Source organism: Halyomorpha halys, unplaced genomic scaffold (genome assembly GCF_000696795.3).
Source record: "Halyomorpha halys isolate HHAL.00 unplaced genomic scaffold, Hhal_1.1 Scaffold83.1, whole genome shotgun sequence".
In the NCBI taxonomy this organism is placed as follows: Eukaryota; Metazoa; Arthropoda; class Insecta; order Hemiptera; family Pentatomidae; genus Halyomorpha; species Halyomorpha halys.
This window is the reverse complement of record NW_027115065.1, coordinates 706,491-731,252: the sequence shown is the minus strand read 5'-3', so window position 1 is coordinate 731,252 and position 24,762 is coordinate 706,491. Positions and strand designations below refer to the sequence as shown.

The following is a 24,762-nucleotide window of genomic DNA, read 5'->3' as shown; positions in this document are numbered from 1 at the left end:
TTTTAGGAATATTTGTGAGCTTACGTTTCATCGGAGGATGTCTTTCGCCAACGTTTGTTTATTATATTTATAACGAGATATTTTCTGCAACATCGCAGAAAATGCCAGGAGCATTTTTCATCGCTAGTTCCGGTATAACACTGCTTGTATTTTTGTGCTTCTGGTAATTATTACAATTATTAAAAAATATTATTTTTAAGCTAAATATTTATTTATAGCTATTTACAACTGTACATTATAATACACTTAGTAAATCTGATCTAAGTTAAATTGGAGTGTTACAGGCGTGTAGAGAAACTACCCATTGGTAGCACTCTAATGACGTTTTACATTAGCTAGTCTTGTGACCATCTTCTTTTCAGGTTGTTATTAAAAAACTATTTATATTTTATGTAGTCTATAATTCTATAGATAATCAATCAAATAGCCTTAAAAAATGAGAAAACATCATTATAAAGCCTTAAACCACAGCCAAGTTTGGTTTAGATTGGTTGAGTAGTGTTGAAGTTATTTATATTTTTTAATAAACATTTCTGTTAGGTATGCATCTGTTTTATACTACTAATGTTTGTAATTATTATTGTATACTTGTATAGGCCTATTTATTGTTAGATTAAAAATATTGTCTGATTAGACTAAAATAAATATGCTGTTTGACTAGCAGCCCAATGGAGTTGGGCGGTACAACTTTATATTTATATTTTAATAAAGTTTTCCCCTCCTTGATGCGCATAGTTCATATTTCCAGTTTGGCCACTTAACCCTGAAACATCCTGTATGATAAGGGAAGGGGAGGTATATGTAATTATAGATAAAATACGATGAAATTAAAAAGAATGGATCCAATAAATATAATATAGTGAAGACAATTAAACTGAAGCTGTACCGCTACAATCCATGAAAAGTCAGGTGTTCAGTATTTGTAAGGAAGTACTGTTACTAGAACAATGGTTGTGCAAGGAGGTGGTTAGGTTAGAATCACGCTCGACCGACAGATTTTTACCCAATTAGATGTACCCACTTTATGAGGCTGGCTGGACCCCAGAGTGCCCCTAAGCCCACAGGGCTGACTCAATAGCTACAGGTATCAGATAATAATTATCTGCCACTGCCAGATAATAATTATTCGAACCCGGGTCCTTGGAGTTAGTAATCCATTGCCTAACCAATAAGCTACTCACTCCCTAGTGAAGAAAATAAAATATCTTCTTTTACTGGCACAAGAGGCGTATGAAACTGCTCAACGGTCGCCAACCATCTTTCTCTATCTCCTGTAAGGGTAACTGGGATCCTCAGTTGTCGCAGATCCCGCCTCACAGCATCCCTCCATCGGCCCTTCGGCCTACCACGCTGCCACACACCATCCGGAACGTAACTATACAGTTTATGCGCCACTCTAACCTCACTCATCCTCATTACATGGCCAAGCCATTTAAGCCTATTTATCCTTATATACGAGGATATGCTACATTCCTTATAGAACCCAAAAGTTCTTCGCCAACAACCATTCTCGCTTACGGGCCCTACGATTCTCCTCAGAAATACTCTTTCAAACTTGTATAAAATAAAATATACAAAATTGAATTAAGATGCAAAGTACATTTTTAATTATGTTTTTATTGCCTAATTAATCGATCTTATACTTTTTTTTAGGATAAGCTCTTGTATCTACAAAGAACCTGCTGATGTTTCGGAAAACAACCCCACTATTAACACTGATAGTGAAAAACGTGAAAGTGCTGAGATATCTGAAGACAATGGATTTATCGAAAAACCGTTAGCGAAAGCCTGATTCTCGGTCAGGGAATAAAATGATGTAAGTTAAAACTTACAGTAACTTAAATCAGTACTTTAAGTAATTAAGAAGTGTAGCTTAAATTATTTAAAGTAATATTGTTCTTTTTTTTCAGATCGTAAAAAAAAAAATACACGTAAGGCAACGCTATACCTCAGGAAAAGCTAATATTAAAAAAAGACGAGAATTTGTATGTTTTGTAAATATATGAAATAATTTATATTTTATCACTGAAAATTGTATTTGTTCCCTTTATTCCAAACGTGGATCAAGCAATCAATACGAAAGACTTACTATACTATCTCCGAAACAAGTGAAGATATTTGTGGTGTTATGTGACATTTAAGGAAAAAATATGGAGTTTTATTTTGAAGAATATTTTAAAAACTCCTTGTTATAGAACACCTTGTTTAATGCTCTTATCGAGGTAGCTGTGTATAATTAATTAGTTCTGACTCAATTGAAGAGGTGAGATACCCTACACCGGAATCTGATAATGCGTGTTCAATAGATGTATTGACAGGATGAGCTTTACGGGAATTAGTTGTAAATCCTTGCAGGATGGAAACTTTACTCCGTAGGGAGCTGTTCTACGCTCGTGAAGGGGATGCCGAGTCTTATAAGAACTAGCCAGTTCTTTCTTATGGAAGGAAGGGAGGTTTCGGAAGGAGTGGAGTTCCAGAGAAGGCAGTGAGAAATAAAAATCCAATACATATTTCCTGAAATCGCTCTAGAATTTACTGATCCACTATGTATATTGTTACCCACTGAGGTAGTTTCCAGAGGGGAAAATCCACAGTTTTTTTTTGTTTTTCCAAGCCCCTAAAATAAATAATACACACAAAATAAATAAACAAGTATAATATTTTTTTTAATTATTTATTTAATGTAATTTACAAATGTACAAAATAATACAATAAGTAAATATGTTGTATGTATTATCGTAGTGTATATTAATTTTTTGTAGTGGATGGGAAGTTTAGAGCGTTTGTCAAGTAAGTGTTGTAGCAATCGGAATCTACGAGTAGTTTCTTGTCGTTTCAGTCTTGTGTGTGGATTCCAAGTAAGTCTCTTGTCAAGATGGAGTCCTAAGTATCGAATCTGTTCAACAGGCATTAGTGGTGTATTTAGAAAGGATACTGTAGGACAGGAGGGTAGAGGTTTACGATGGAGAGTAAAGGTGATCTGGTGGGATTTGTCAGGATTTATTTTGATTCTCCAGTTTTTACACCATTCTTCAATAGATGTTATGTGTGCCTGTAGAGTTTGTGATGCATTAAGTATAATATAAAATATACTGTATATCTGCGCTAGTTCCTTTTACTGTAGCAGAGCTCCATTCTAAGGAATGGCTGATGCTATATATTGAAATTGTGTTGGTGGTTAATTGCTGAGTTTTGCGAGGTGTTGGGACACACCTCGTTTCATTGGTGCACTAAAACTAAAGACAACTAAAAACTAAGAACTATATGTGTCTCTGTCACTTGCATGGTTGGATTTCATTGGCTACTCTGATGAAGATCTTGCCAATGTTAGTGTTTGGAAGAGTGGATTGGTCAGTGATTGGAGAGATTCAAAGAACCACACTGGTTTTATTGTTTTTCGGTTTTGTTTTTTTTTCGTACTCTTCATTTTTTTTTCTTTTTCCGATCCCTCTAAAACAGAAAAGAAAAGTGTATTAATAAGTCCATTACTGTGAAAAAAGAAAAGGAAGTAATTCGTGTTGGGTATTACCTTTTACTACCTTTGGTATTTTAAGGTTACCTGTAGTGTTTATTTGTTATTTATGAAATATCCATTCTAAATGGTGCTATTTTAAATCCGGACGTGAGGGGGCTCCTCGTGTGGTATCGCGTAGAAGATAAAAATTAAAAAAAACATTAATTAATAAAGACGATAGATAATAGTGAAATAATAAGAAAACAGAAGTCGAAAAGAAGTGTGAGGGAGGGGGTGGGAGTGCATCAGAAGATGACGTTATGAGGTGATGTTGATAGGGTTTTTGGAACCTTTCATGCCCTGCCACCTCGCAGGAAGGGGGGATGGAGTGATAGACTGGAATACTGGATTGATGGAAGCAGGGAGACTGTCAAAGAATTTAATGTGTCTCCGTGTGATGTGTTGTTGTACAGTTTCTAGCTGTAGTTCGTTGTGAATGTGTGTCATGTTACGTCTTTCAAGAGATGTCCCTCGAGATATCTTCTGTAGTGTACTGTTTTGGTATTGTTGTAGTGATTTTAGGGCTGTTGGGTAGAGATAGTGTAGTAGTGGTGCGCCGTGTAGGAGTGATGGTCGTAGTATTACTTTGTAGATGAGTAATTTGAGTGTGAGTGACAGCCCTGGTGAGTAGATGAGGTGTTTAAGTTGGTATGATGTTAATTCGTACTCTCCATTGAAAAGGAAAATGAATATATAGGTACAAGGAATATGTTAGTTGAAGTTGGAATCCTTTTTCTACCATGGGTATTTTAAGGGCTTTGTCAATTATACACTGTATGTGCAGTCGACGACGCCAAGTGTGCGTTGATACAATGTTGAGCAGGGAGCGGGGGTCTGCTTAGACATTTTTTTTTTTTTTTTTACAGTGTTTGTGTGATGAACGTAGTAGATAGTGTGCCGACAGCTAGATCGCGCCAGGTTGACCATAACGGTTATTGCGGTGTACAGTAAATAGTAGCGGGGTCACTGAACTCTTAAACTTTATAAATAGCACAAGAGCCCAATGCATTGAAACCAGCACATAGAACCTACATCTGCAAATAATTTTAAAAATTAGTTTATATCAAGCTTAGCACGTCTGGTAATTAATTATTAATTATAATTAGAAAAAAAATATTAGCTTTAAACTAAATATAAAAAAAAAAATAGAACGATATTTCAGATTTTAAGCGAACATTTTTCAATTGTTATTAAATAACCCTAAAACTTGATGCCAGGTAGGATAGCTTGTAATATCGTTTTTAAAATCTTTAAATTATCACTGTACTAATAACTCGAAGGGCGCGGGTTCGAATCCAGCTGTGGGAAATAATTATTTTCCGTTTCACTGTAGTTTTAAGTCAGTCCTGTGGGTTCAGGAACTCTTCGTGGTCCACCCAGCCTCATGAAGTGGGTATCCTTAATTGGGTAATAATCTGGAGGTCGAGCGCAAGATGGACTTGGAATGGATGAGACTTTTGGTGTATTTCGCTTTAAATACAGAAGCTGCTTGTATGTTTTACAATTCCTCTATGTGCTTCGAGGTCCAAACAAACGCAACTTACAGGACACATAACTCTACATAATTACCTCGTAAAGCTTCTGTCTGCCATTCCCTCAAATTATTATATTAATTTTTTTTTAATAATAATAATAATTTAATGTAATAATTAATACCCCACTTATTCCTGTCGAACAGATCCGTTACTTAGGACTACTTCTCGACAAACGACTGACATGGAATCCTCATACAAGACTAAAAAGACAAGAAACTGCTCGTCGATTCCGACTATTGCAACATTTACTAGACAAACGGTCTAAATTGCCAATCCATTACAAAAGACTGATCTATATGACTATTATAAGGCCTATCTGGACATACGGAGTTGAACTTTGGGGCTCCACTAAACCATCAAATTCCTCCAGAATCCAATCCTTACTGTCCAAAATCCTTCGTAAAATCCTTAATGCTCCTTACTTTGTCACAAATCAAGTCATCCATCAGGACCTCAATATATCCATATAATCAATATAATCATCAGGGCTAAAAAGATACAAAATGATACAATAACATCTTTTTAGTCCTGATGAAGCCCTGCAAAGTGGGGCGAAACGTCGGAAAATAAACAGTTTTAAACTATTTTTGTTTCTCTTTTGACCGCAACCCTGACCATCTTCTTATATATCAATTTTTACGGTCAACTATATATACACATATATATTAAATTTCCAGTGTTTCAGTTAGCAATCTGATCACGAGACAGAATGGGCCTAGAAATAAAGGAAAATACGCCGAAGAAACATTTGTTTTCAATAATATCTGGGTCGGTAAACAAGCTCAGCTTAAAAAGTCGGTCAAGATCGATTCTTTTTTCTTTTATTTATCGTCATGAAGTGGATTATTATTTTATATTTATTTTATATATATAATCTTATAACTTGTTCGAGATTGGTTTTATTATTGAAATAAAATAAATTGTATCCAATTAAGTCTTAACACTCTTTATTAATATTCTAGATGTCCGACATTTCGGCCAACCTGGACAATCTTAACGACATATCTTCACAGCCTCATATCCAACTATAATAAATTTTTGCCGGCAATTCTGCCCTGGTTAATTAAAAATTAGTCAAATTAACATATGTATGTCACTATTTCATTTTAATATAAATAATTTTAATTGCAATTCATAGTGATAAACACTAATATCACTCTGTATACAATAATATTGTTTAAATAAATACAATTTTATCCATTTTAGTCTCAAAACAATTTTTATTTCTTTATAAGTCCGACGTTTCGGCCAATTTGGCCATCCTCAAGGATAATCTTAATATAATATTAGAACCAAATAATTTCAAATACAACTTTATGCAAGCTGTTATGCTCAGATCATTTATATCAGTCCACAAATGATCCATATTAGGGATAGTTTTAAATTAAAGTTGTTTTTTAAATGATTTGATTAAAAAATTATATTAAGAATGTCCTTGAGGATGGCTGAATTGGCCGAAACGTCGGACTTATAAATGAATAAAAAATGTTTTGAGACTAAAATGGATAAAAATTAAATTATTTATTTAAACAACATTAACCAGTCTCAAGAACAGTCAAAAGATGCGTTCACGTGCATTGAGTAATATGAGTAAATTACTCAGGGCTAAACCTCTCCAGAGTTAATGTCATTGTTGTAACTGTGTTATTAAAAATAAGATACCCTAAAGAATGACCCGAATGCCCAAAATTTAGGACTTATAAGAGAATAAATACTAAATGGATATTTTTTAATATAAGTGATAAACAAACCAGTCACGAACAAAAAATCAAATTATATATAAATAATAATTTAATAAATTAGGCTTCTAACTTCTTATATATTTTTTTATTTTTCCAATTTTTTTGTTGTTTATAACCCAAACAACTTTGCATTATAAACCACACACTAGATAAATATTTAAAAAAGTACTTTCCTTGATTTTTGATTAGCAAAATAATGAATTACTTCAACAATGTCCATTACATTAAGTACAATAGTTTCTAACAACATCAGTGATAAACTACTCTATCTTTCTTATAGCAATCGTACCTCTCGGTTCATTGTTGTTTTATTTTAATACATTGATCATAGGATTTAGAGGTCCCTATGGATCCTGGAACCCAAAATCTATTGTTGAGTAAAGATGACACTGCATACCTATGTATTGTCAGATGAATCAAATTATACAATGATTCATTAAGGAACAATGGCCAATGTCTTCTTAATGTAATACTGTACAGTCCAGATACAGTAGTCTTTCAGTAGTCACCTATAACGGAATATATTAGATTCTGAACAGGGGGGAACCAGTATCCCTGAAATGCTAAAAAATATATGTATAAATTGTGCAGTAATGTATTTTTTATAACCTGCTAGCTAAGTGGAAAAATTTCAATGTAATAGAGAGTCCAGATTTGGAATTAATTAATTTTATTTTTTTAATTTATTATTTTGATCTAGTCTGGCACCTGGGACTGCTACACAAGATCCGTGAATGCCTACCCCCTATATACTTCCTCACTGTCCATTCTTATCTCTCAAACAGATTATTTAAGGTAAATCACGACAGTTACAGTCAACACAATCATTCATCCCTCTCTCCTCAGTCAGCTGGTGAGCCTCAGAGTAGTTTACTTGGTCCTATCCACTGTCCAGTTTTTACAGCTGACATCCCAACCCATCATAACACTACACTTGATGTATGGTGTCAAAACTGGAGAATTAAAATAAATTCCAATAAATCCCACCAAATCACATTTACTCTTTGTCATTAACCTATGACTTCCTGCCTAACAGTATCCTTTAATAACAACTCACTTATTCCTGTTGTTACCAATGACTACATCTAGACAAATGACTAACTTGGAATCCTCATACAGGACTGAAAAGACAGAAAACTGCTTGTCGATTCCAACTATTACAACACTTACTAAACAAACGATCTAAATTTCCAAATAATTACAAAAGACTCATTGATATGATTGTAACTTATTACAATAAGCCTTAGCCTATCTGGACTTTCAGAGTTGAGTTTTGAAGAACTTTACCCTTGAATTCCTATTATATGCAACCCTTAAAATCAAGAACTCTTCGAAAAATCCTTAATTTCTACTCTAGGAATGTCATTGGAGTTCTATCAATGGATATATTCTCTACATGTCATTGTAGAACTAACATCAAATTTACTTTTTGTATATATTTGAATACAGGTACAAATATCAAGAAATATATTTACAAAAAAATCATTATAAAATTTTTAACTAACTCCATTTAGCTAAATGAGAAAAATACATTCATAGGTACTAATAATTAAAAATAAATCAATATTTGATGATTATAATTGCATAGCAAACTAAAATTAGAATCAATAGACGAATTTACCAAAAAAAGGTTTTGCAAATTTCCATCCCCAATTAACAGTGTTTAAAGGTGCAATGACTTACACATAGGAACTCCAATTTCATCTCAAAAACTGAGACCAAACTAATCCAAAACATTCTGCTGTGAACTCTATACTTACCTATTTTTATTATTATTAATTATTTTTTCTCAAATTATTTTTATTACATAAGTCAGATATTTATTTTATAAATATTAATTTTTTTTTCATAATTTAATAATCATAATGTTCTAAATCGTTAGGGTTGTCTTTTTTATGAGTGTGAACCCACACATTATCAATCAATCACATTATTTAAAACACCATTTGAGGCCGACCAGGCCGATCTGGTGATACAAAAATATGAATAATATGCATCACAAGCAGTTAGAAAGCGAAATTTTATTTTTAAGTCAAATTGAAAAAGTTTGTTTCTAATTTTTGATTATTTTAACCTTAATTCAGTCAATAAAACAGAGTAATGTTATTAGTTGATGACATTTATTTTTAAAATCTGTTATAAAGCAGTTGATTTTTATTGGAGAGAGGGAAAATGAATGAAGGGGTGGAATAATTAGTTTGTCCTGACAAAAGTTTAAAAATAAATATACTATGAGAATACTTGATAAAAAGAAAAGGTACGTTACATTGTATAAATTGATGTAGGAAACTGAACTTAACTAGGCCAATGACATAGAATAAATATAGTTTAAATTATGATTGTTAGATATTGCTAATCTTTTTTATGTTATCAAATGTACACTTATAAATGTTTAATAACAGTAATAAATGTTCAAGTGTTATGAAAAAAGGCAATTCTGAAGTGGAGATAAACTTTTATTTTCTGAGCAAACTAGTTTGCTGAATTTTATTATTCTTTTTTTTTTACTTAACAACACTTCAATTATCTCAATGAACAATTAATTCTTTTTTTAATGGACAGTATCCAAAAGTGCATTCACATCTTTATTTCTTATAACATGTTCAAAGGACTAGTGGTGGATATATGGAAAGGAAGAGGGTGATGGGAGGAAAGGGGAAATTTTCCCTCTCAAAATAACTTCTGAGAAAAAACAAAATTTGGCAAAACTTTAACTGTTTAACAAAGTTTAAAACATACTTACTAATGCCAATGTTCACAAGAGTGACACACAGAGAGGGCTGGGCTGGGATCTCGAAGAGTCCTGATCTACCCCTCATGTGTGGAGTGAACTCGGGGATCCACAGGTCGAGAGTGTAAATATTGTACATAATAGTATAAATGTGATTAGGGTTTTTATGTTATTGTTCTATTAGTTCAAAATTTTACTTATTTTATCCTAATTTCTCCATCTGCATAATTTTATTATGTTAATTTTACTTATCTTTCTGTTTATATTCACATAGATATTTTATTTATTTATATAAAATTTTACAATTTTTGTTTAGTTTGCTATGAATATGATCATTCATCACTATTACATATTGCCCAAGGTCGATTTTAATGCTTATCAACAAATAAAAATTTGATTTTAAATACCAATGGTCATGAGTAGAGGCAGTTGTAGCAAGTTAGTCAAGTCACAACCTCAGCAACATCGAGTCTGCAATGTGCAAATCCAGCCTGATATTGCCACAAAATGAAAACTTGACCTTTCCACTTTCACTAGAATAAGTTGACAGTATGTAGGATAACCACACCATATATCATAAATGGTGAGGTAGGGGTAACAAAAAAAATATGCTCATGAACAGAGAAAGAAATACTTTATTCATTCATGCTGCCCAAATACATCGGGTTGCTGCATTACACAGCATACTGATCAATCCGTGACTGGACAAGTATAAATTACATATTTTTATATGATATAATATAATAGAAAGATAACATTTTTTTTTTCACAGTTTTCTTTTACAATTAATACCAGTCTACAAACTAACTTCAAGTTTTTCGATTTATCCCTTTTTTTTCTTTCCCTTCTGTTTCACAACCCCTATTTCATTTGATCAACGAATTCCCCTATATAACAAGTATTAAAATATTTAAAATAATAAAGTAATAAATAAAACAACAAATAATATGCGATGCATGCATGCCATCCCTCCTCTGGATAAACCCCCCTACTCATTAATTTCCATGCATGTAGTCGTGTATGATTCCCAGGGAGTCAAGTATTGTATTCTCTGTCAACCTAGCCAATGTAGTAGTAATAAATGTCTTTTATTATTTTGACAAGTAAAAATTTTACTTAAAAATGTTACCTTAAATAAAGTTATAGTCAACTATAATTATATAATTGCCAATTGTAATTACATTTTTTATTAATTTTAGCATAATAAGTGCATTTTATTTTATTATATTTTCCATCCTGCTCTGTTATTTTGACAATATGGGCATTTACAGTAGAAGGATGGTACATATGACTGCGTAAAAACACACTACAACAATTAAAAATTGCTCATAGCTTAATGTTTCTCTACGTATCTTCTTAGATTCCCAGCAGAGGGTTGTTTCCAAATTGTTTTGTAGGAAAGTATTTTCAATGGGTGATGCCTTTTTGGTGTCATCACCCACCATCCTCCCCACTCCTCAATTATATCCTCCTGGATAGCCTGCTCCCATTTGTTGGAATTTTCATCACTCTTCATCCCAAGATTTTCTAAAAATCCTGTTGAGCCTTCTCTCTTAAAAACATATTTGGTCACGTCTTCTTGCAGGAGAAGATCGAGACGCACCACCCTCCTGACACAAATCAAAGCCTTCCACTGGGTCGATGGCAGCCTATTTTTTTTTTTTAAATAATTTAAAATTTTTACACTTTTTTAAATATAATTTTTTTTATTTACTTTTTTTTCTCACAACTAGTGATTTAATTTACCCTATAAGTATATATCGCACTGATGAACATAATGCCTTGCCCCATTGTTAGTTAGTGTAAACAGAACAACCAATAAACAAGAAATAGCCAAATTTAGTTGAAATAAAATATATTTTGTTAGGAGTTTGTCTAGGCTGCAGTAAAAAACAAAATAAAAAATAGATTCAATTATTGAGCTAAAATAAAAAGATAAAAATAGCTAAAGGCAATATAATAGTATAAGAGTGACATGTAAATAAAATAGATGCAAAGGTGGAAGTATAAAAAGATATTCTTGGTTAATTTAAAGATCCGTTTGGTAATTCATATTATCTTTTATCTAATTATTTTTTTAGGAAGTTGATTTTTTGAGGTTAAAAAACTTTCAAAGATGAATATAAATTATTTTGTATTTGTCTTCATAATTATAAAATGTTTCGGGACAATTGTACGTTATTTGTTTTATGTTGTACAAATATTTTGAAAAATATAAAATAGTTTATATTCATTTTTGGAAGTTTTTTAACCTCAAAAAATTTATAGAAATATCTTTCATCAGTTCATTACCCATTACTATGTTAGTTATCTTTTTTGTATTAATTTTCAACTTCTTTACTATTTCATATATTCTTATCACTTCTTCAAGACTGGTTTTATTGTGTAAATAAAATAAATTATATCCATTCAAGTTCCAACTACTTTTTATTAATATTTTAAATGTCCGATGTTTTAGCCAACCTGACATTCATCAAGGACAATCTTATCATAAATTCACAACTCACATCCAACTATTAAAATTTTTTGCAGCCTATTCTGCCCAGGTATAATAAAATTAGTCAAATTTATAAAGATAATTTGAAATTAAAAGTTTTAAAATTAAATTTAAAAGTGGCAAAATAGGTTAATTTGATTAATTTGATTAGACCTGGCCAGAATAGCCTGCAAAAAATTTTAATAGTTGGATGTGAGGTGTGAATTTATAGTTAAGATTGTCCTGGAGGATGGTTTGATTGGCCGAAACTTTAGATATTTAAAATATTAATAAAGAATGCTTGATACTTCAATGGATACAAATTATTTGATACAAATAATTTACTTTACTTATAAGAAGATGGTCAGGGATGTGGTAAAAAAAGAACAAATAATTTTTAACTATTTAATGTCCGACATTTCATCCCACTTTGCAGGGCTTCATCAGGGCTAAAAAGATACAAAAAACAACTAAGAACATTATAACAATAAGGTAAATTAAGGTAGGATATTACTTTTATGAATCAACGTTTCACCACACTTTGCAGGGCTTCCTCAGGGATAAAAATGATACAAATGACAAAAATATTCTAACATAGTAAGATAATGTAAAAATTAAGTGATAAGAAAAAAAATCAAAACATTATTAAATTAACAAAATTCATAACATTGGATAGAATAAAATAGATATAATTGGGTAACATGAAATACATATCATTGATTTATGTTTACATTAATATATGTTTAGTTCTTTTGCGTTCATATCAACGGTTTGTAGTTTTAGTGTAATTTCCTATTTCTGTGCTTAGAGGGTTTAATGAGTTGAGGCAAGACTGGAAAAAATCATGTGTCAGTTTATATATGTAAACCTGTACGGTGTCTATATTTAATTCAGTGTGCATTTCAGTTATTCTAGTGTTATATGGATAGTTATTAACGATTCTGAGGCATTTGTTTTGAAATATTGTATTTTTCTTTATATTGGTTAAAATAGTGATAGTAAGATAAGATTAGTACCACTTGATATATTATGAATTTATCTCTATTGGATAATTGTGATTTTTTATTGAAGTATGGATACAGACAATATAAAATTTTCCTTGCATTTTGCAATTTTTAATTGAATACAAAAGGAAGATGATCTGGGAGTGGTCAAAAGAACTCAAATATTAATAAAATAATTTATTATGAACCTACGTTTCGCCACACTTTGCAGGGCTTCCTCAGGGCTAAAAATGATACAAACAACAAAAATAATGTAACATAGTAATATAATAGATAAGAGTATAATATAAGAATAAACTAAGGTTTTATATACTTTTTTATTTGTAATTATTTTTGTTTTCATTAATTGTCTAATATTTTTTTGTAATTTTTGTTTATTTATTTATCTTCTCACTGTACATGTTATTTTTATTTTCTTTGTTTATTTTTCTATAAATATTCATACAGTTTAAATTAATTATAGCCACACATTATTTTTAATTGTTTAATCTATTCTTTTGTTTTGTTAAATTATTTTAGTTGTTTTGATCTATTTTTAGTCCTGAGGAACCCCTGCAAAGTGGGGTAAAATATTAGCTCATAATAAATAGTTTTATTATTATTTGAGTGCGTCTGACCGTACCTGGATCATCTTTCTTTTATATTAGTAATTTCGGTTTTCATAATACCTTAATCCTTATATCTTTATCTGAAAAAAAAAATATGTAGTAAAATGCAATTGTGCAGTGTTATTTTACACAAGGCTGAGTTTTACAAGCTGATAGCTTGTATTTCTGTAAAATGATTGAAAGATTTTAAAATACTTCTAATTAACTAATTATCCACAAATATATTCATAGCACTCTCTGCTATAATGATATGATTGAGAATAATAAAGTCAGACTAAAAATACGACACTAATATAATTTTTAATATTTATTTCATACATTGAACATTTATTTAACCATGTTTCAGCACTATGCAAGCCATTATCAGAATTTTTTTCTATAAAAGAATAATTATAATGAATTTCAATCGTACAATAACTAGAAAAATCTAAATTAAGTCTTACATTATCTAATTTAAATTAGGTTATCTTTAAAAGTCTGAATTCAAAGAAGATAACGTAAGCCTCAATTGTTTTAATAAGTTAACAATCCATAAAATTTAGGCAATAATCATATGATTGAAATTTACTATGATTAGTGATGATTAATTATAATTAATGCCAAAATGTAGTCATATAAATTTTAACAATTATATTTCTTAACAATGATACATTATACATAGGAATTATATATTAATTTATTTTATTAGATTGTATCTTTTTATTAGTTATCTTATTATTATTCTTAAAACAATTAATTTTTTGAGGAAACAGTTTCAGAAAATGGCAGAAACAATTATTCTGGACTCACTATACACCATTATTTTTATTGACCTTGGCTGGGTATTGTCAACTCCATGAGTTGAAAAGGGGAAAAAAAGTCTATTCGATTAGTCTCAACTAATTCTCTCTCATCCCTTTTACTATTGTCTATTAGACTGATCATAATGTTGTGTATTAATAGTTCAACAAGTTGATCAGCCACTTTTAATATTTTTGAGTTCCTATAGTGAAGTATTTTTAACCTAGCTTTATTTGAAATATTTTTCTTCACCTGAAATAGCAATATATAATTATATAATTGATGTTTCTATATGGCTCGAGAATTAAAGTGACAAATGTTTAAAAACTAAATTACTTGGTTCATATGATGTCAAAATATCGAATCCAGTTGGTGGAAAATATACACATAAAAGATGCTCTCTATAGGCCGTTTTGAAAACTACTCAATAATAATTTTTATTTCTTTTAAAAACATATTATACAATCTAAATAAAAATTGAAAAATAAATGCTTATACTGAAATATACTAATTGGAGTTGTTTTATTAAAACATCTATAAAATAGCAATTCCAAGTCGAAGGCAAAAATAAATAGTTGTTACATACAAGAAAATAAGATGACAAAATATTTTAAAAAAGATTGACATAGTTAAATTTATAATTAACTAAAAATTTGTTTACAGGAGGAAATACACAGGAAAGTGTAAATCTAGAAGGGTATTAATTATTTATTTCGTGAACTAATAAAATAAATTAGAATTCAAATAAATTCTTTTGAAAAAGATAAATAAATATTAGAAATAAGAAGGGAAATATGCTGTTTTTAAATATTTTATCTTTTATTCAGAAATTTCACAATTGTATATAGATTCAGCTAGTGTAAAAAGTATTAGAACCTTGATAATATCTTACATTAAGTTCCATTTAATGTAATAATTTGATCATATCATTTTGTAAAAAAAATCAAGAATGAATAAACAGCATCCCATACAAAATCCTATACTACATATGTAATTTGAAACCTATTATAATAATTTATAAGAAAACAGTGCATGGAATGCATAAAACTATAGAAAACATAATTTCCTATTGTTACTTTATTTTAATTTTTTTCTACATTTTCATTCATTTACAACATTTTCTTCTCATGTCTTTATTTTTCTACATGTTTTCCTATTGAAAGAATCAACTTTGAATCAGTCCATAAATTTAAAATAAAATTTGTGTAGTAACCTCAATATTTGAGATTGATCACAGGAAAAAAGGAATATGAGATATACTAGAGTGGGATGTAATGAGAGGATACAATTTATAGTTTTAATAATAAATCAAAACAAAATGGGGAAAATTACAAAAAAAAAAAAGTTTAATTTAATGAAATTTTTCGGAAGATCTTAATTAACCATCTGTAATATTCAAAAGGAAGATAAAAACCAATGTCGTCCCACTTTGTTGGGCTAAAGAATTGCAAGAATAGGATGTAATGAGAGGATAAAATTTATAGTGTTAATAAAAAATGAAAACAAAAAGGGGATAAATATATTTAAAAAAAATTAATTTAATGAAATTTATTGGAAGATCTTGATTAATCGTCTGTAATGTATAAAAGGAAGATATAAGCTAATGTTTCATCCCACTTTGCAGACCTTCATTGGGGCTAAATGAAAAAACAAGATACGAACATTATAGAATTGACAGAATATTAAAATAAAAATCATTTCAAAACAAGAGTTATGTTTATAAAGTATATAAAAAAGAAATGATTATAATAACAATAATATAAGGTAGTATACAGGTAGGTGGACTAGAAACTAGTTACTAATAAATACAACCAGGACCCTGTTTCATAATAAAGTACAAACTAATACTATTAACCTTTTAGTTTTTATTTGGTACAATTTCAGTGAGTTATACAATTCTGTCAGATAATTTTTTACTTTTAAACTCATGTAATATCACTAATAGTCATCACTATCATGAAACAAAATGTATCAGTGCTTGTACTTTATGATTTGTGTACTTGTATTTATGGACTAATACTATTAGCTTTCATTATGAAACAGTCCTCAGGTGTGATAAAGTTCTAAATACAGATCTAAAATAATAAATTGTAGAAGAATACTCGCTAGAAACAGTAATTAAATTAAATTTAAATCTGTACCGCTACAATCCATGGAGGGTCACGGGTTTAGTACTTTGTAAAGAAGTACTGTTACTAGATCAACGGTTTAGCAAGGAGGTGATCAGGATCACGCTCGAACTGCCAGAGAGACCCACTGGGCTGACTCAACAGCAACAGGCAACAGATAAAAACTATCTGCCTCAGCCGGACTCGAATCCGGGTCCTTGGAGTTAATAGCCACGCCCTTTACCCCATGGCTACTCCTCTCCCCAGAAACAGTTATAAATATGGCAAAGAGGTAGGTGTAAACAGTTTAACTAATAGGTGAAGTAGATATGTTGTAGATGGAGTATAGTAATATGTAAAAGGGAGATATTATGAAAAATAACCAATAAACATAGGGTTTTCTAAAAAAAGATACAAATAACTAACAATTCTCCTACTTTTTTTACATTATTATAGTTGTTTGTATTTTTTTAGCTCTGATGAAGCAATGCAAAGTGGGCCGAAACGTCCCTCACAAGAAATAGTTTAATTACAAGTTAAGTTCTTTTTACCGCATCCTCACCATCTTCCTTTTATTTATTTAATGGACTGGTACTGGTATTTGGTGGGGGGAAAAAGTTCAGAAAATGGGCCTAGTGGTTATTATTGCGACGCCTGGCGGCTACCTGGGTTGCCGCCACGTACTAACAAAGGCAGGAGTGTCAAGATTCATTCTTCCGGACCGCCGGTAATAAATGTTAACTGTCCCATGTGGGAATCGAACGGAGCACACTGTGACCTACGCCCTAACCTGTACGGCCGTCACGTTACTTTAATTTAATGTAATTTAGTTTTAAAAAAATAAATAAATAAAAATGTGTTGTGTACAATATTTAATGTATTTCGTTTATATTGTTTTGATTAAAAAGTCTCGTAAAATAGATTATTATGCTGTATATTATAGTACACGAGCCCAAGAGGAGAAAAAAGGAAGTTATTTCACCCCAATTTTTGTTTACTTAATTACTAGTCAAAATTAATGAGTCTGCCAAGTATAGGAAGGGAGAATAAAAAATGGTGGCTGTTTTTAAACGTTAAAAATAATAAATTTTTTATTTGGAGCTCTTGATCTTTACAACTACCGACAACAATAGAAAATCTAAGAGGGCATCATTTAAAGTAGAGTAAATTTGATAAAATTTAAGCACCAATAAAGCTATTTATGTTCAATAGTTCTCAAGATATAGCTTTTTAAAAACCAGCATTTCATTAAAATGTTGTATGGAACGTACTGAAAGATCAGAAGTTAGTGAATTTATTTTGAAAAATCTATATCTCAAAAATCATTTAACGTACAAATGCCTATTAGCACTCAAATTAAAGCTAGTTTAATGGGCTATAAAGTAGTTTATAGTGTTTATTTACGTAGAATTAGTAGTTTTTATGAAATATACTAAAATAAATTGATTTATAGTTGTTCGGACAAATTTTCATTTGCCAAATTTATATTCATATGTGAATATCATAAAAACTACTACCGCTACGAAGATAATTGTCATAAACTACTTTATAGTAAGTTAAATTTCCTTTATTTTGAGTTCTGGCAGACATATGGGCGTTTAATGGGTCTAGAGATATATTTTTTCAAAAATCCAACATTTTATACGAACAACTAGAAATTAACATTTTGTGAGTTTACATTATCAAATATCTTAAAAACTGCTACTCCTACAAAGATAAACATTATTAACTATTTATAGTAAATTTAACTAGCTTTAATTTGAGCGCTGGCAGGCATCTGTATGTCCAATGGTTTCTGAAATAAAGTTTTTCATAAATCAAACTTATTGTCCGAACAACTATACATCAATTTATTTTAGCAAATATCATGAAAACTACTATTCCTACGAAGGTAAAGGTAATAAACTAATTTATAGAATATTAAACTAGCTTTAATTTGATTGCTAATAGACATCTGTACGTCGCATAATTCCTGAGATATAGATTTCTCAAATTAAATTAACTAACTACTGATATTTCGGTACATTTTTATGAAAAGTTGCTTTTTAAAAAGCTATATCTCGAGAACTGTTGGACGTAAATAGCTCTATTATGGCTAATATTTCAGCAAATGCATTCTTCTTTAAATAATGTTCTTTTAGATTTTCTAGTGTTGTTCGTAGTTTTTAAGATAAAGAGCTCGGAATGAAAAATTAATGTTTTTTAACGTTTTGAAACAGCCGCCATTTTTTATTCCCTCTACCTATACTTGGCAGACTCAGGAATTTTGACTATTAATTATACATAGTTTTCATTAAAGTAATATAAAATTGGGGTGAGATAACTGCCTTTTTTCTTCCCGGCTCTTGTACTATTATTCCAGCCCACTGTGTTTGTGCAGCATTGTTTCCTGTTAAAAAATCGTTTCTCTCTGGAATACGTCCGATAAAGAATTAAGTTAAAACTTATTTTTTGTCCAAGCGCCTTGCGTGTCGCCGTCCAGTCGCACTTCGTATCTACTGGCGCTTACGTATGAGCCAAATTGGGAATGGAGAGGGGGGTCGGAGTACAGTAGTAGACCTTCGACTGGCGTCGTCAGTTGTGAGTTGCTCATACTCTATTACTTCAATGTTTCTTGTGTTATTATAGAATAAATATCACGTTTACACGATGACAGTCTGATAGATTACTTGCTAGATTACGCATAATAATAATTACGTACTTTAATGTACTTAAACAATTGTGCAGTGCCCATTTAATCCCTTCATACACTTAAATTAGGGAACGCCCATTCAAGAAACATCCTTCAATTCATTCACTTTAGCCTGTTTCTATCTTTATCCAATTCAGAAATACTACTTGTTCATTCATTGTTTATTTACATATATTTACAAGCATATTATGTGAATTTAATATTTAGCATTAGTTAAACAAGAAAAGATTATATAAATTTATTATAACTATAATTTTTGTTGTTTTTTTTTTATCTGATTTATTTTTAATTGTCAAATAGCAATAAAAAAAAAAAACGCGGGAAAAATGCTTAAGATCAGTTATATTCTATAAATATATTTTTTCCCAACGTTTCGACCTTTTTCCATTAGCCATTTTCAAACTTATTTCTTCTTCACTCCAGTCACATTAGTATAAATATAATTTAATTGTTGAATGGAATATGGTCCGGGTGCGGTAAAAAAAAACAACTCAAATAGTAGATAATTATACTATTTTATTGAGCCAACGTTTTGCTCCACGTTGCAGGGCTTCGTCAGGGCTAAAAAAGATACAAACACTATAGTTACAAAAAGGAAAAAATAAGAAAAAACATTAGTGTAAAATAACAGGGGTATAAAATGTAAAAACGTAAGATATAATAATAATTTACAACGTGGGGCGATACGTTGGCTCAATAAAATAATATAATTATTTACTATTTGAGTTTTTTTTACCGCACCCGGACCATATTCCATTCATCTATACACACGCTCAATCAATAATCTTCCATAATTTAATTGTATTATACGAATGTATACTATTAAAATTTAATAATAATGTAATATGGTGTACAAAAGATTGTGAAATTCTAAATTGAACAAAAACCTTTGATTTGTGCCCACAAACCGACAGCTTACAGGTCGACCACAAATTTAAGCCAATTTGGGCCTAGGTCTATCGTTCTGAGATCTGCGGGTGGCGGCGGTTCGAATCCGGTCTGTTAGCGTTAATTTTTTCATTAAGTCGCGGTCCCACAAAATGTAATACTTGAACTCCCACCATGGTTAGATTAGGTTAGTAACCTTTATACAACCAGGCAAACATCACCTTCGCTGTGAATTGTCGATCCAAATAACTCATCTACTCGTATACACCTTCGCAATTTTAGCTTACGTATAGAGGTATCTCTCAATATCTTACTTAACAAGCAAAATCTACTTCATTCTCTTAACTCACCCGAGTTTTAGATATTATATTCCATACTTGAGTGAAATTATATGAAAAAAAATAGATAAAATAAGATGTTACATCAAAAAATTGTTTCATCCGGAAAATATCTTAAGAATGTCGAAAACCTTTTCAAAATATTGTGATCAATAGTTTTGTATTTCAGATCTCATATAATTTATGTAAATAAAAGAGATTTAATATACATCCTTAGTTTTTATTATAATTTATTTATTGTGTATATTAGATATTACTTGTTTTTAAAGCCGGATTTACACGCTTTCCGCAAATTCACAATATCCATACGTTTGTGTGTTCCAGATTTATGTATGATCCTGGCTGTTAACGCCATAGTTTATAATTAATTTGTACTTTATGTAAATACTAATTAGTTAGTATTAGTGTATAATTTTGTTACGTTATTTTAATTATATTATTTTAATTGGAATTTAGTTATTTTGGAAAAAAATATGTATTTATATTTGTGTTGTTATAATTAAGTAATAGAGACAGTTGCTAAGGGTTGATAACCGTTGCTAAGTCGTCGTCTAGCAACAGGCCGACCATCTTCCTTTTAATTCAGTTCTGGCTAATTAGTGGCCGTAATATTTTGTAACCAGCCCTGTCTGCGCTTATATTGTAATAGTTTTGGACATTTTGAGTGTGTTAACCGGCCTTACTGTCCGAAACCAGGCTCTTCCTACTTTCGACTTGAATAGCATGTTCCGACTAATTAGTAGCCATGATCATGTATAACCAGCCGTCTGCGTTTAGTTGATGTTATTTTATCAGACATTTTTGAGTGTTTTAGTCAACATTTCAATCCGAAATTCCGTGTTTCTGGCTTTTGACTAGAATATGAGTGTTGCTAATTATTCGGCTCGCATAATTCATAAAAACAAATTTTTTTTTTTCCCTAGTCCCTATAGAAAATTATATTTTTGAAATTTTATATACATACATTTACAAATTTTTCTTTTACTGGAGCATTGCTCCATTCTAAGGACAGGTTGAGATTTTTAGTTCTTGGAGTTTATACAATGTTAAATAGACGAGGTGCTGGGGCACACTTTGTTTTCTGAGTTTTTCCCTACATACTAAAAACTAAAACTAAAGAGTGTATAAAAACAACTAGGCCCTGTCTGCCCTTAATAAATGCCAGTGTGGCCATCTTGGCTTTTGGATATTTGTACTATCGATGAGCCACTACACCAACCTTATACTATCACAGTGGTGTATTGAGCTACAGAGCTGCCACCTACACATCTCGGCAGCACTCTTCCTCTGACCTATCGGAGTAGATCAACCTTTCGTCGACCAGTATTTACTTAAAATATCTATTGTTTTTTGTAAATTAGTTTCTTTTTTTTGCTTTCATAATTTATTTATCTAATTTTATTATCATCCTTTTTTATTTTTACTTTTATTATTGTTTTAACTCTTTTTTTTTTATTTAGTTTATGTTTTTCAAATGTTTATATCCGAACCAGCTAGTTGTTAGTTCTTTTTTAAAGCCTTCCAACAAAACGACATAGTCAATTTGAGGTGTCTTTAACACCGAAGTTGTAGGGGGCATTACCTTTACGCTATTTCCATTATAAAATGAAACAAAACAAATATGATCAAAAAAATGAAAGGAAACAAGTTGATTGACAAGATTTTGAACAATTTAAAAAAATAAATAATTTATTTACACTGAATCGATAAAATTATGAAAATATACAATATTAAACTAGGGTTAATTAGTAAATCGGAAGGTTGCGGAAATTCTTTAACTGATTAAAACTCATAAAGCACAAATATCTATCTGTTATCCACAATTCTAAGTCAATTCTTTTTTTTTTTAAATTTATTTATTGATATTTATAACTGTAAAGAAAATATATCAATTAAATTTGAGGAAATCATAATGGTATGGTACAAACATGTAGAGAAACTACCCATTGGTAGCACGCTAAAAACATTTTTACAATATAAGGTCTGGAGGCCATGTTCTTTTCAGACGCTTCGGAGGATTGTCCGGAATAAAAGAGGAAGCAAGATTAGAAACTAATGGGTTTGAGTGGTTAGGGAGTTTGTAATGGAAGGATTGATATCTGGTTCGGGCTAGATCAGTTACAAATGGAACATTAAGATCTTTGTGGATGATTTTATGGGTGACAAAGTAGGGAGCATTTAGGATTTTACGAAGGATTTGGGATTGTAAGGATTGGATACGAGAGGAATTCAAAGGTTTAGTGGAGCCCCAAGACTCAACGCCGTATGTCCAGATAAGTCAATACTCACAGAGCACAAAAGTATTTTTTTTTTTTTTTAATAATTTATTTATTGATATTTACAACTGTATACACATATATACAACAAGTAAATTTGCTGTAGGTGACATAGTAACATGATAAAAACATGTGGAGAATCTACCCACTGATTAGAACTCCAATAACATTTCTATAGAAGAAGATCTCGAGGCCATTTTCTTTTCAGACGTCTAGGAGGATTATTAGGTAATGAAGGAGAAGCCAGGCTAGAATCAAGTGGATTTGGGTGGTTGAGAAGTTTATTATGGAAGGAACGGTATCTGGTTCTGGCCAAATCGGCAACATATGGAATATTGAGGTCCTGATGGATGACTTGATTTGTGACAAAGTAAGGAGCATTAAGGATTTTACGAAGGATTTTGGACTTGTAAGGATTGGACACAAAAGTATGAATGCATTACAAGTGCTTGCCCAAACGCTCTTTGCTTTGAGCCCAAAAAACAATACCTGAAAGGTAGGCCATAAATTCAGGTCAACTATTACCAGCCAACCAAAATCACCCATCTATACAACTCCGCATATTGGAATTAGTCATAATTTGGCAAATGTATAGCAGCACCTTAATTAACATTTATCGTAAAATCGTTCATTGCATTGGATTCTTAAATTTGTTTTGTGGCAAAAACACCATATTTTTTATCTACATCTTCATTGTCCCCTTTATCTCCCACTACTCGCTGTATTTTCCAAGTTTTCTGGTATTGGTTTTTGAATTTTTGTTTCCAACTTTAAATCTTTATTCATTCACAAAGACCTTAACATCCCATTCGTTGCAGATTTGACCCAAAACAGATATGCGTCTTTTTATTCCAAACTCCTTAACCATCCTAACACATCAATTCTTAATCTTTCATCCTTAACAATCCCTGATAATCCTCCGAGGCGTCTGAAAAGAAGATGGCCACGGGACCTTTTATTTTAAATTAATGTTTGAAGGTTCCTTCCCAAGATTTTCAAGTGTATATGAAACATACTACATATTTACCTATTGTATTATTTTGTACAGTTGTAAATTACATTAAATAAATAATTAAAAAAAAAATCTTTATTAATAGCAGATACAATTTTAACTTAACCTAATTATATATACATTTGTACATCTAATCTTGTATTGAGGATTGGTTTTCGGAATTTATGGCAAACGTATATCTACATATATATATATATATATGTATATGGGGAGGAGAGGTCTAGTGCCGGTATCTGTCGGAGTAACTACTCATTAGTGCTCTCTGCAATCTCTCGTTAGTTTTAGTGTTAGTACGTCAAACCATACGACAATTATTTTACCATCTAGTTATTATAATACAGTCTACATTTTAGTGAAGTTTTATATAATAGTTACTTAGTTATAGTTATAGACAATAGTTTACTTTTTAAGAAATTTTTAACTAATCAAGAAAACATCTAATCGAGATAAGAGTTAAGGTATCTGTTATCTTTAGACCTAGTGCACATGCACCTCTTCGTCTGTCTCCTCTCTACTTACCATCACTATCTTGGCTGTTGACAAACATAATACTTATATTCAGTGTTCGAGTGGTTATAGAAGGATATAATTTGTCTCTCGGTTTAAAAATAAGAATGATTTAATAAATACGATGGGCATTACTAACGAAGATATAATGAATACTATCAAGGAAATGAACTAAAATATTGAAAAGAATAATAAAATAAATGCAGAGTTTATTCAAGAACTAAAATACCATACATCAAAAAACCTTGTACAGCCCTAGAAAAAAAAACGATAAGCTTCAAGAAGAATTGAACTTCATAAAACGAGTTTATGCGCTGAATCCGGACTATCACCACTTTCGTTCAGAAGATCTAAATTAGCCATAAACTACAGTTCAAAATAAAAATATCCACAAACAGAACATCCGACACATAAATATATTTTTAATCCAAAATTTTCTATTCTTTTTCGACAAAACCAAATTCAACACTTCCGTTATCAGAAAGACTCTCCTCGGCTATCGCTTTTCTCAAAACGATAACAATTGACAAATCCGAAAACAATCATCCACC

General features: G+C 30.8%; 2 protein-coding genes across 2 annotated transcripts in view; both read left to right on the top strand.

The window, feature by feature from the left end:
* The window catches only part of LOC106693027 (probable peptidoglycan muropeptide transporter SLC46), a 32,143-nt gene extending 30,121 nt beyond the window's left edge, over window positions 1-2,022 (top strand). Inside the window, exons 7-9 of the mRNA XM_014439325.2 lie at window positions 7-163; window positions 1,654-1,816; window positions 1,911-2,022. Of these exons, the coding sequence (XP_014294811.1) occupies window positions 7-163; window positions 1,654-1,792 (296 nt within the window). The 3' untranslated portion in view covers window positions 1,793-1,816; window positions 1,911-2,022. The remainder of the gene's footprint in view (window positions 1-6; window positions 164-1,653; window positions 1,817-1,910) is intronic.
* Window positions 2,023-19,002: 16,980 nt separating this feature from the next.
* The window catches only part of LOC106693016 (uncharacterized), a 48,020-nt gene continuing 42,260 nt past the window's right edge, over window positions 19,003-24,762 (top strand). The window contains exon 1 of the mRNA XM_014439315.2: window positions 19,003-19,078. Within this exon, the coding sequence (XP_014294801.2) occupies window positions 19,010-19,078 (69 nt within the window). The 5' untranslated portion in view covers window positions 19,003-19,009. The remainder of the gene's footprint in view (window positions 19,079-24,762) is intronic.